This window comes from Pezoporus wallicus, unplaced genomic scaffold (genome assembly GCF_028554395.1).
Source record: "Pezoporus wallicus isolate ANWC-B61680 ecotype Strahan unplaced genomic scaffold, APGP_CSIRO_Pwel_v1 contig_6651, whole genome shotgun sequence".
Classification (NCBI taxonomy): Eukaryota; Metazoa; Chordata; class Aves; order Psittaciformes; family Psittacidae; genus Pezoporus; species Pezoporus wallicus.
Window position 1 is genome coordinate 316,382 of NW_026638928.1, and position 13,737 is coordinate 330,118.

The 13,737-nt window shown below is 38.1% G+C and overlaps 1 protein-coding gene across 2 annotated transcripts in view; it reads left to right on the forward strand.

Moving 5' to 3' along the window:
• Window positions 1-13,481, forward strand: part of ANO10 (anoctamin 10) — a 119,846-nt gene extending 106,365 nt beyond the window's left edge. For both annotated transcript variants that reach the window (XM_057413293.1, XM_057413291.1), the window contains one exon: window positions 13,191-13,481. In XM_057413293.1, coding sequence (XP_057269276.1) covers window positions 13,191-13,226 — 36 coding nt within the window. In that variant the 3' untranslated portion in view covers window positions 13,227-13,481. The remainder of the gene's footprint in view (window positions 1-13,190) is intronic.
• Window positions 13,482-13,737: the final 256 nt, after the last annotated feature.

Genomic DNA, 13,737 nt, shown 5'->3' on the forward strand with positions numbered 1-13,737 from the left:
CTTGAAAAAGGTTTGGTCATCTCTGGGGAGCTGGAAAGGTCTGTTCTTACCAGATTTAGGTAACATTTGGTAACCAGTGGTGAGGTAAAATCTTAATGAAATGACAGATGGGTTTGGGTTGATGGAAGTACTGTTGAGCAAGCCCAGAATTCAGTTGGTCTGCCTAGTTTAGAAACTCAAAGTTTCACATGTGGTAAGAAGACGCCTTTTTTCTGCAGGTGGGGCACACCCAGAGCTTCCCTTACTTGTTTTTAACTTGATGATGTTGAAATTATTAGAGCAAGGTGTTAATTAGTTCATCCAGTTACTTTTCTGGGAGTAATCAGTCCTGTTGTTTCCCTGAGAAGTATATGGAAATGTAGTGAACAAAAAACTTCGGAATAATGATTAATGGGAGCAGATGCTTGCTTTCTATATCAGTTAGTATTAAGCTGATGTCACGCATCAAAAGAATTTTCATATCTGCTTCAAAAACAAGATTATTTTAAATGCCACTGAGGATGTTCCAGTTTGTTGCTAAACGTCTAATACAGGAGCATTTATATGGATTTTAGTAATTCTGAGTTGTATTTTCTTTCCTAGTTTTTCACTGATCAGCAGAAATCAAGGAAAAAGATTCATTCACTAGCACAGGACAAAGACTTCTTTTATTTTAGTCAAATCTGTGCAGATTACGTAAGAGAGAAAATTCTGTTAAGGTGTTATTTATGTATTTTCTCCAATATTATTTGTGGTTATTCCCATGTTGCAGAAGGGTTAAACACAGTCAAGAAACAGGTTCAGCATGTGGCAGTTTCAGTACAATACATTTATTTGATCAAAAGTTAATAAGATTGCAATATTCAAATATAATTATTTCAAGGTTATTTATGTATGAGATTACTACTTAGTAATACAGAGTAACATGTAGCAAAAACCAGCACATAGAAACCAAAGCCTGACAGCCTCCTGTTAATATTGGTGATAATGCCCCTTTATATACAAGTATTTATGCCAGCACTGCTCATTCCTATGAAACTGCATTGCTAAAATCGTCTTTTTCTTCTATGTGTTTGATTTTTTTTTCCATATATTTTTACATAGGGATGGATGCAGTATACAGGTACAGAGAGAGAAATTGAGAATCTGTGTGTTTGTTTGCTCTTGAGTTCCTTTTGTAGATGCACCCTTGTAAATCATAGCCTACAATTCAGTTTCTTTTAACTGGGTTTACTCTTTTCCTTTGATGTATTTCCTTACACTGCTAATTACTGTTATTTCCTATTAATAAGTAAAATGATGCACTCTTTTTTAGTATGTGGGAAGTATTTACTTTAGATTATTGAAGAAATCTTTTGCTACATTTGTGTGTTATTAGAAGAGGATGTAGCTGACTGCCATGGCTTTTGCAGTTCTGTTGGTACTATTATCATACATGGAATTTTCAGTCTTTGCTTTCTCGCTGTCCCCAGCACCAGGAAGGAAGCATAAGTATGTGAGCACTGACATAATACCAAGCTGAGAGTGCAGAAAATGGATTTTTGCAGCTTGTTAATATTTTGTAATTATTTGTCCTGTCCCTGCTCGCACATTTGATTTGCTCTGAAGGATCTGTGGAAATATGTGTTCACCTTCCATCTTATGCCATCACATACATTTACAGTGAATTAACTAGGTGACTCATGGGGTAATATTAACTCACTTTACTGATGCAAAATCATATGATGTCTTAAACATTTATTTAGAGTCCTTGGACAGCACTTACTGGCATGTTTTTTAAAATGGGAGGGGGGGGGTTTGACAGATGCAACAACCTATTTTTATGAACTTACTATAAAATCTATAAACCAACATGTATTTTCTGACAAATGGTAATGTTGTACAATGTTTCTGTAGCAATAGAACAGAGATTTAATGTGCTACAGCTAGTATGTTGAGAAATTATTTTAGATATTTGTGGTTGCAAGCTAGATAATATATTTATTGTTGTGATAGATGAAAATGGGGAAATAGGAATGTGATGGTACTGGTAACCCAGGATACCATAAAAGCACTTTGCAATTTATAAGAACCATTTCAAAGTAAAGCTGTGAGGTCTGATAGAATTAAATTAGTGTGGCAATTTAACATGAATCACAATAGTTAATCCCTCAGTGCATGCTGAAGCTGGCACCATTAGCTTTAATTTCCATTGAAGCAAAAGAAGAAAGTCAGTCTAGAAGAGAGGCTGGACTGAAGCAATATATTTCTGTTCAACACCTTTATTTCTAGGCTTCAGTTTGTTGCCAGGCTTTATCCAGAGAGCAGAGCAGCAAAGTGGGGCTGTGCCGGCAGTACTTTGTTCCTCCTTTCCTTCCCACTGCTCCTGAAAAGCAGAGCAGGGTGATGGGAGTGGAAGAAGTGTGGCTCTCTTCCCACCAGGGAGCAGCCAGCCTCAGGGACCAGTCCTCTTGGCAGTTTTTCTGCCAGCAGATTTGGCCCTTACCAACCAGTGAATTTAGATGCAGAAGGGAGCGATTTCTCAGCTTGGAGAAATTGGAAATAAAAAAATGTAAGGGAGACGGTGCAACTAGGACACTAGAACACAAGTCAGAGAATCAACAAGAAATAAAGAAGGAAAGGAAGCAAAATGCTTTAATAAAGAAAGCAAAATCACTTTACAGAAAAGAAAAAGCAGGAAAAAAAATGAGGAGGCATATGAAAATTGACTAATTCTGTGAATGGAAGGGCTGCATAGACCAAGGTTTGGGTTGAAAAAGTAGAAGAATAATTTCAGTATTATGTTTAGACGGCAACAATTTTAATACAGAGTTTTAAAATGACAGTGTTATTAAATATGGAGTAAATTACAATGTTATTAAATTCTCATAAATTTATATGTATTTTATATAATACAAGTAATCTGCTTATGCCTTTATGTATTGTTTTGCACAAAGTTTAAGTTAGCAGGGAGCAAATGAGATTTATGGGGTTCTCAAGCCTTGAAAATAATGAAATTAAGTACTGAGAAATCATTCCCACATTTTTCCAGTCTGCAGGGTATTCCAAGGCATTAAAGCAGATCTTGGAAACAGAGGACACAATAGTGTTTAGCATATCTACAGACTGTTGTTTGTCTTCATGTTACAAAGCTGCTTAAATATTATTTTGTCTTCAGCCTGAAAGTAGTAGCTATTATACAGCTTTAATTTTACATAGCTTGCTTTTTATTGCAAAATAACTTCATAAAACTTTGCAAAGAAATTGATGATAGTATTAGAGGCAGAAAACCGTAACAATTTGTTCGGGTCCCTGACAACAATACCGATAGCTCTGTAAAGGGGGCTACGGAGGAAGAGCGCCTAGGCCGTGGTGGTACCTCACTGGTGTACCTTGTTGTAGTGAAAAGCAGGCAGACCAAATGAGCACTACATCTCTTCACATCTGAGCAAATGTGGCAAACAACGTGTAGCAAAGAGATGTTCTTTCCACTGATTTGTTGGAAAAAAGGAAAACTGTTTTCTTCACTCATATCATAGGAAGCACATAAAGTCTGACTTCACAGAAGTAAGCAAGAATTTTGCCACTGCCTTCAAGGAAGCCAGACCTTTACCCCTGTGCTAAGTTGTTTCAAATGACTACAGAGTAATTCATAAATATTGTTACACCTGTATTTAGGACTATGTCAGATGGTATAACCTTACTCATTTTGAAGAAATGGAAAATTAGAAACTACCAAACCAACCTTATACTCATTTTCAAAATATCTGTTCAAGGAAAGTTAATTCTGACTCTCCTACATGCTTATTAGATAATCTTCTGTAGTTCTGTAAGAGTAATGCTTCATGTCCAGTTGTGTATCTTCAATGAAAATGGCAAGTTTAATAAGCTATATGTGTCCTTTGTGTATATGTGTACGTCTGCATATGGGTTATGAGATCAAGGGTTTCTGTAAGCCAAGCCTCAAAGTGGCAATAAGCAGATGCCCAGGATAAAGCAAAGAGCAGAGCTAACATGTAGTTCCCCATTATATTTTCTCATCCTCTGTTCTTAGTTAACAAACTCCCTCAGTCAGATTAAACCATAAATCTGCCATAACTAATTTGCATAATTGACTTTATCTGATCAGATAGGTATCAACTTAATTGTATTTTTAAAAGCAAATCAATATGTGTAACTGATCAGTACTTTTGTTTAGCCCACTGTTTAACTCATGTGTGCATGGTCTTCCCAAGGAGCAGGGTACTTGGTGGAAGGGGATTTGCCTTGTCACAGGTGTCTTTGGTGAAGAAGGAATTCTGTCTGGTATCATTGCCATTCCAAAAATATCTGTGTAGAGACCTTTGATACACTTTAAAATTGGTATAACTAGTTTTTTTCAGAATGTTTATAAAAACACTGTAACTAGCAATTGGTTACCAGCTCTATGTTGATTACTTCTTATTGGGCTGTGATTAGGCAATAGCAGGGCCCCCAGAGGAAGTAGAAGAAATCTTGGCTTTGAAAAGAAAGAGAAGAATGAAAATATTACTGGAAATCATATTATGAGGATGAAGTACTTGGGGCAGGAGAGCCTCTACAGCGGAGGTGAACAAGTAAAGTAAGATGATCTGGCATGTCCCTTTGGCTGCTCTTGGATTCCTTGCCTGTTAAACTCTTTAGTAGAATTGAGGATAGTTCTTCACCAAATGATTTAAACATTTAATAGTTTTTCCTGCTTTACTGCAGCGTAATGTTTTTTTAATACTATGGTAACAATAACTTCAAAATTAAACTTGCTTTCCATGTTGATAATGGCAGATAAACAGAGAGGCAAATTCCTTCTTAGAAAAAAAACCTTCAAAACATTGGTCGCTTTTGCTATGTGTCTGCCCAGCACTTAGTGTGGAAGTCTGATTTCTAAACATTTGGTTTATACTTCAAGTGTATTTTAATATTTTCTACTTTTGCTTTTCAGTTGTGTGATTTCTCTGAAGTTATCTGACTTATTTTTCAGTCTGGAGCTTCTTGCGTACTGCAGGAGAGGTGTGCCTGCAGTGTTGTGGCTGGTTTGTGGTAGCAGGACAGAACACAGCCATGTACCTACCCTCTGTGTTTATCTGCTATTTATATTCGATTTAGGTCACAGAAATTTCCAAATATAGTCTCTGAAGCTGGGTTCTTAGTTTCATACCTGAAGTTCAATCTAGACTACATCATTAATTCCCTGAATAGAGTAATGTTTGTTGTTGTTACCACTTGGTTTTTTTTTGGAAACTGAGTAGGGTTCTTTACAGATCCACAAACCCTGCTGGGTTATAGATGCAAGCCTCCCACAAAATCTGTCTGTAACCCAGCAGGTCCCTCCTGTCCTTAAGATGGAAAAAAAATGGAATAACTTTGCATGTCTTGAAAGCATTAGACCAAAATGTATGTTCTCTCAGAAGCTGTAGTGAGGTGTGTCACCTGAGCACTAAATCATTCCCATGTGAGGAGAAAGGAGTGCTGGCTATCACAGACCATATTCCAGTCCTTTGCCACCGGTGCTGGTGTTTCTTCAGACTCTGCTTTGCTGGTTTTGCTATTTCTCAGCTGTGCCTCTTGAATCATGAGGCAGGATGAGTGCATAGCACGTGAGCTTAAGGAGTAAATTATCATGTACTGAGCAACCTGGTTCTTAGCCAGGCACTGCTACTGCTATTACAGTTGGTATAAGGCTAACTCAGCTACGTGTGCAGTTGTGCTTTGGTGTCAGGCATGTCCATACCCATATATATGAATGTCCAGAAGTCTAGTTAAACTCTCAAAAAGTGCTGCCTAGTTAAACTCTCAAAAAGGGTAACTGCCTACTCAGGAGCATCCTGCTTAGTGTGTAAGCTTGTTAAACTTCAAAGAGGACGGATAGTTTGTTTGACCCATTTTTCCTTGATTGTAACTAATAACTGCAAGCTGGTAATTAGCATTAACCAGAAGTCCTGAAAAAAATAAAATTCTATCATAGCTCACCCTGAAGTTATTAGAGCATTGTTAACTTGCTGTTAACCTAGGGACAGACTGCATCCTTAAACTGTAGTAAAGTCTGTTTGCCCCAGGTCAAAGAAACAAGACTGATAGGACTGTGCAACCCACCCCTCTGCTCTAAGACAGGATCAGGGTCATGTTACTTTGGATGCTTTTGCGTTATTGCTTTCCTGGCTAGTCAGTAATTTCTGACTCCAAAATCTATGAACTAGCTGCTTATTGCATGAGAAGTAATTGTATAAGCTGAAGAGGAGAGAACATCTGTTAGGCTGATCCAGCATCTGTGAGTGCAATTAAAGCATTCACACATACTGTTTAATGTTGTGTATTTATCTTTCACTTTGCAACTAAATGACCAGTTATGGTGAAGTGAATTTTAAAAAGTATGGGCTAAAACAAGATAAAAATAATTTAAATGTTCTGAAGGTCAGAATACATAATCTATACTTCTGAAGAAAATACTGTGATACTATGGGTCTTCTACTACTATTTCCACATTTTTGTGCTATCTACTGAACTAAAATAAGGTTCAGCAAAGGGTGACTAATACCACAAGAATATTGTAATGAGTATTAATTAATACTTTGCAACTTAAATCAGAGACAATATGAAGTAGATCGGGAAAAAAATGTACAAGTGAGGCTGCTTTGTCTGCTGTGGCTCACAGCACTATTAATCAGGCATAATACTCCAAGGCACGTATTGTGTGAATCTGCAAGTTTCCTGACTCTGCACTTACCAGTTTTGCAAGCTTATTGTTTCATTAACACCAGCTTTTTGTACACAGTATTCTGCCATGAATTAAGCATACAAGAAAGGAAAGAACAGAATTACCTTTTTTTTTTGCTGTTGGCTGTTATCTGCTAATTGTTGCAGCAAATTCCCACTCTGGATCTGTAGAGTCCAGGCAAACCTCTGTCACAGTTCCTGTAGGAACAACTATAAAAATCTCTCGGCCTGGGAGGGACCTCAGAAGGTCTCTACTCCAACCCCCTGCTCAAAGCAGGGTTAACACCAGATTCACACGAGATTGCTTTGGTTTTTTTCCAGTTGGGTCTTGAAAACCTCTGAGGATAGAGACTGCAGAACCTCCCTGCACCCCTTAGTGTTTAGTTAACCTTGTGAATTTTGGTTTCGTTGGGTTTTTTGGCTTATTTCTTTGACCAGTTTGTTTCTGGTTTTGTTGCTGTGCATCTCAGCAAAGAGCCTGGCTCCATCTCCTTGCTAACCTCCTTGTAGATACTGGCAGGTGGCTCGGCCTTTTTCTCACAGAGCATGTGCGTCAACTCTCTGCCCATCTTATGTCCTATGACAAGACTTGGAGAAGCTGATCAGTATTCTTCTTATACTGGAGGGCTCAAAACTAGACACAGTATTCCAGATGCAGCCTATAGGTAAGGAGAATAATAGGTACAGTGCTTGGTATCTTTTCAGTCTTCAAAATTATTGTAATTGCTTACAGAGCCCTTTTTGTGAGAGCTACACAATTCAGCATTTCTTTGTTATTTTAAGTTTAAATTCTTCTCACCTTTTCATCAAAAACCAGCATTTTGGTGGTTTAATGTTCATGAATGGCTTTGCTTCTTAGAGAATTGTTTTCTCTGGTTTGTAGTATCACAGGGCCATTGGTCTTGGCTCTGATAAATAAGGAAGCTGTGCAAATGTTCCTACAAGTCTGCTGTCATATCGCTTCAGTAGGGGGGCAACTGCATTCTGGAAATCAATAGCTTTCAAGAAGACTTGAGGGTTGTACAGGATGAGTTACTGAAAGTAAACATTCCGTGTTATATTGTGGCTGTGTGGTATGACACAAAAATCCTGGAATTTATAAACAGGAGTATACTAGAAGCTGTTTATCACTACTGTAAGCAAGCATCGGTTAGTTATCATCTCTAGCTATAGCAACTAAGAGGTTGTTGAAAAACTGTTCAGAGTCAGAAATCAGGCTAAAATTTACCTTAGACATAAAGTCCTTCAGCTCTGTTTCCTGAAAAGAGCATTTAATGCCACGCAAAAACCTTGAGGGAAGATTTGTGGTTCTAGATATGAAGTTACCACAACTTCCCACCATTATAATCAGTGAGAACAAATTTCCATTAAATAAGTTTTTATACTTTTACACAGAATGAAATACTAGATGTGGAAGAGACTAACTGAGCTTTGACGTGAGTGTTAATTTGCCGCTACTATAGCTGGCTGGTGCTTACAGATCAAGCTGATACAGTTCTTGTCGTTGTCAGCAAACAGCTCACCAAGAAACTACTTTTGATGTGACTGTTCACCATTAGGAAATAATAATTTTCATATATATCCATCATATTTTCATATTATAAATAATTTGAGAAAGTGGGAAAGATGCGTATGTAACAGTAAACTGCTAATGAGCTGGTCTACATGGTGAATACAGGAAAAGCAGAAAATGAAGTTGCTGATAAACATCTGCCTTTATATCATTTTTATATTTAACTATGTGGCTATTTGCATGTCTGTTCTTCATATATACAAATATGTATGTTCAGTATGCATATGGAAAAGCATCAGGCAGTGAGTCATTAACTCCTGGTTTCATTGATTTTCACTTCTAAATGCTTTTGATTCTTTCAAATTGTTTTCCTAGGGTTGTTGAATTGGCAGTTGGTGTTAACACACACAGTGGTAAAATTGAGAGTAATTAGAGAATGCCAGAACCAAGCATACTGGAAAACAACAGTGTTCTAAGCATTTGACACAGGGTTCAGCAAGAAATTAACATTAAACAAATAAATAGAAGTGAAGAATGCAAAGACTGCGAGCCACTTGATAAAATGCTGGCTGTCCCATAGAAATTGTACAAGAAAGTGGAGAGTGATTAGATCATGAGTGTGTGTGAAACGAGCACTGGTAACAGCAGATATGCTGGGTTATCTGTCATCCTCTTGTGCAGAAAGAAGGTCACAGATGGATTTGCAGAGCAGGGTTTGTGAAGGGCAGCACAGGTTTCTCAGCTGCAGGGACAGAATGAGGCTTCACGTGTGGGAATATGATGTCCTTTTTTAAAGCAGCCCTACAAAGCAAATCATCCCGTTGTCCATGAGCTCTGTGTGCAGGGTTTGAAAATGAAAGTGGGCTACAGTTCTCGTGCCATGCAGAAGCCGCCTGGACTGCCAGTGAAGCTGTGGATTAAACCAGTCCCTTACTGCTGGTGGTAAATCCCTCGGCGACTCAACTGGTTCTGCTTTAGTTGAGGTCTGTGGTGTTACTGTGTGTTTCTGTTAGTTCATCTTTGTAGCTATTTCTTTTACTTACATACATTAAGTAGTATTGTTTGTAGTGCTAAATCACAAGATCAGACTTCTGTGGACTCTCTAACTGGAAACTAAGCAGCCCTTGATAACCACACACTTTAGTACCTTGTGTACTAAAATTTGTGGGTTTGGCTGTGAGCAGTAGCCTGATTTCCAGGTTTGGTGTGCAACTGTACTTGTGGTGTGAAAGTATCTGTTATGTTTTATTAAAGTGCTTTCAGCATATTTGATATTGAAATGTAGTGAAACCCAAGTAATTGGTAAAGCCTATTTGTTAACCACACTGAAGAATTTTTGCTATTTCCACTGAAAGTACTGTATGTATACGTGCTTTACAAAGAAATCTAAACTTAATAAAATGGAAATAACAAATCTATTGAATTACAGCAGACAAACATTTAGAGCAATTCCTAAACGTAGAATTTTAGAATAAACTGCACTATAGCCCCACTACAGTAAACTAATATTAGTTTAAACATGTGCTTCACTTATGTGTTGCATGCAGTGTCATTAAGTGTCTTGCTAAAAACAGACAGTTGAGTTGGTGCAGCCTCACGGAGTGATCCTAAGTGCTGCACAGAGCCAGGCCTAGCTTGATAGGGAGCAGGGATGCGCCCTCAGTTATCCTGCACCAGCCACCTCATTTGCAAAACAGAAGCATGAACCTTTCTCTAGTAACCCTCAGCTGATAACAAATGAAGAACAGTTTCTTGTGCCAACTTCTTTCTGAACTAATGCCATTGGTTAGTTCAGCTTTCAATACCCCTCAACAGTGTTGTTTTTCATTGTTATTATGTATCTAGCAGGTTTGAAAAGTAGATTGAGTAGATTTTAATACCTCCTTTTCTATATTTTTAAGGTTCTAAAACTTACAAAAAAAAAAGGTGATCTTGAAAACGTACCTTGTCAGTTTGCTTTCTCAGTATCAGAGAAAAAATACACTCCCTTTGCCATATGTTGTTCCAGAGAAATATTTTCCCAATAAAAAGGAACGTTTCCTTTCACAGTAAAAGAAAATTTAAAAATCTTTCAGCCTGGCTTGGCAAATAATTTCTCTGCCTACTGGTGCCACCCCATTCTGCATGCTGAAGTGATGGTTCTGAGAGGAGCTGCCAAAAACGTTTTGGTATTAAAAATTATAAAGGAGAAATTAAATATGCAGCTCTCACACTGCTTATGATTCATTTCCTGAAATATGAGAGTGACTGGATTTGGACTGGTTTTGCTCAGGCTGTGTATTCCATGGCAGCATGTGAAGCTATTTTAAGAGCTCTTCCTACTCACTGGCCCACTGAAGAAGCTGGGAAATATGTTTGTTTGTCATACATTTTAAATATACTAGCATAAGGTTACCATAAGAGAATACTAGCATAAGATTAGTTAGTTAGTTAGTTAAAATTAGGAGGGCCTTAAAAAATACATGACAGTAGTGCTGTTTGTACAGAATTTTTGGACAGATTACCATCTACTCACAGTTAATAGTAATGTGCTTGGGTTTTTTCCAGACTCCAGCAAGCCCTGCAGAAATGAGAGAATAAAAATCTCTTTTCCAGTTCCCTACATTCCTCATCAATCGCTGTATAATTACAAGAACACTAAGAATTTAGAAAATTATTCTAAAATAAGAGCATTAGGTTTGAATTTTATGAATCATGAACTGAATTGAGGTGCTGTCTTCTGTTTCTGTTTTATGTTTTTACGATAGGGTTTGATGTCACTTCAGTTAAGGTGCTATAGTTTTATACGTACGTTTATTTACATAAGTGAATCAGGATGCAGAAGAGGAGTCTGTATTCTACCATTTAGCTATGGCTTTTTTTTTGCACTGTTGCTATGAAGAATCATATGAATATTTGTATCACAAATTAATTCTACTTCCCTTATAGATGGCATGGAAATACAGATGAAAATGGTAAAGAAGAATTATTGCAGGTGGGGTTTCTCATGCAGAGTAATGTTCTGGAATGGGTTCAGGCACAGACTAGCAGCAGAGGAAAGATAGTGTTATGTTAAAGAAATCTGGTATCTGTGTTATGGGATAGAAATTGAATTAATGTGTCCACTGTATTTGCAATTTCTTTTTTCCATTTTTTTAAATTGCATTATTAGGTATTTATCTTTCTAATAGCTCATATGTACTGGGACATTTGTATAAAATCAAGTACAAGCATCCAGTGAAGAAGTTTAATTCAGAAGCAGATGTCTGTCCACCACTGGGTGGATGGTATGGAAATTACACAGGAGTTCGAAGCTGCATAAGTTATTTCTTCATATGATCACTCACATTTTTTCATGTCCAGTCTGTTTCTCTCCACATCTGCCAAAATTGCCTTGAAGAAGGCGGTTGTGCCAGACACCAGCCTATGGCCTCCTGAATTGCAACATCTCCTTGCCTTTGCTCCTTTGCTCCTCATCCTGTCCTTTGGACTGGTCTCCATGAAGTCTCCTTCCTATGAGTGTTGTCTCTTTACCTTTTTCTTTGTGGACTGAAGTCACTGAATTGCTCTTTGCATATCAGGTTGCTTTCCAGGCTTCCAGATGTTACAAGACCCTTAGGTGGTAGCCCCAGGTGGTGTGTGAGAAATGCCTTTGGCACAGTTTAAACTCTGCTTTTATTGCCTCTAAATTCTGTGTTATGAAACATCCTTTTCAACAAAAAGCTTCAAAGAGTGGCTCTGGTTTCTCTTACTCAGCAAGTATTTTCAACACCTGGAATTGTTATTCTGATTTCACATTGAGATCTCTCTAGTGATGTCCTAAGGTGATGAAAACAATAATGGTTAACAACAGGATTGTAAATAACACATACCACCATAGCAGTCTGCTTCCTCTCATATCACAGGATGTTTTTGTTCAGTTCAACAGCAAAAGAAGAAAAAATGAGGGCAATACAGAAATACTGAATAAGAGTTACAGCTTAACAGTTGGGGCAGTGTTATGTCAGTAGTTCACTGACCTTTTAAGGTCCTTCAAAAACTGAAATATTTAAGGCTGCCTTAAATCAAAACCCCTCTGCAGCATTGGAAACTTCACGGTGAGCTTAAATTTTACATCTCTGAGAATGTGCCTTAAAAGTGTGCATACCACTTGCCCAGTAGGTAGATTCTCCTGCTGACTAAGCAAATTGTATTCATGTCTTCATAATGAATGTTTGCTCCAAGAAGTAATGATCAGCAACTTAATTTTTAATCCCATTTGTGTCTGAGAGTCTGGTATCACAGTCCTTCATTGTGGTGAGCATTTTGCTTATCTGAATTTGTCTCAAAGGTGTATCCTGTATTTTAATATAACTGTGATTCAGAGAGAAGCGTTCTTAATTCCAACCTGGTATAGATGTCTTCCTAAATGTAAGGGTGGATTTCCAGTGAAGCCCATTAGCTCTACCTGTCTGTGCTTACTGCTGCTGTTTAGGAACAGCCAGCACTGCCTAAGGAAAGATAAAGTGGCTGCCAGTTCCCCTGAGCAGGCTTGACCAGAGATAGAGGCTGGGAGTCCCAGGAGCAGCAGTGGCAATGCCAGTCCGCACAGTGCACTGTCCTGAGCACAGGTACTACCTAGAGGGGCAGAAGACAGTTCCCACACAGCAATGATTTCCTCCAGCCATTTTGCCATTCTTGCAGCAGCTCCCCCCATCACAAGCCTGAGGGAGAGGGGGCAATTTCAGTGTGAGGCATTATTCATCACAAAAATAATAGATTCATTAACATATAAATTGCATCAACATTTGCTGAATCTTTTGATGGAAAAAGCAATACCTCTGTTAAAAGTGTGTTTTTTGTAAAAGTCAGGCACAAGACTGGCAGTTTCAAATCTGGATTTCATGGTTTTGTGTAGTTTTATTGTTCAGCTGGTTCAGAAGTGTGCTCCTTTCTGATTCTACTGGTCTGTGCAACCTGTCACACTGCCCCTGCACTCAGTTTACCTTCTCTTTCTCCCCTTCTCTCACAGCAAATGAAGCTTACGGTTGAGTCACTGAAGGAGTAAACATGAAGGAATGAGGATGACTAAAGCAGTCACATGTGGATGCCAGCACCACTTGGGCGTTTGTTTATGAGGATGTGTCACTCTCAGAGCGTGCATTCACCATCTAATGAGTAGGTGGCACCTGCCTATAGGACACTTTGTAAATATCCTTTGCCTGACACTGTAAAAAAAAAAAGTATTTTCTCCTGCTCCCTTTGTTTCTTATATGCAACCATTAGTGAAATTAACACCGAATAAAGGACTGCAGCTTACACTGGTTGAGATCTGCCAGGCTCACCCTGCTTCAAGTGATTGAAACCAGATCCTGTGAGTAAGCATCCAGAAGCTCTCTAGAGTTTTCAACTACAACTTTGTAAAAAGAACAAAAACCAAGAAGGTTGACTAGTATTTAATTCAGTGTATTGTCCTTTTGGGGTTACTGCCCCTTTTGTTCTTTTATTACAATAGCTTATCAGTCCTGTATTATTTCAGACTTACTTATTAGCTACTGTTTGCACTTAGCAAATTAATT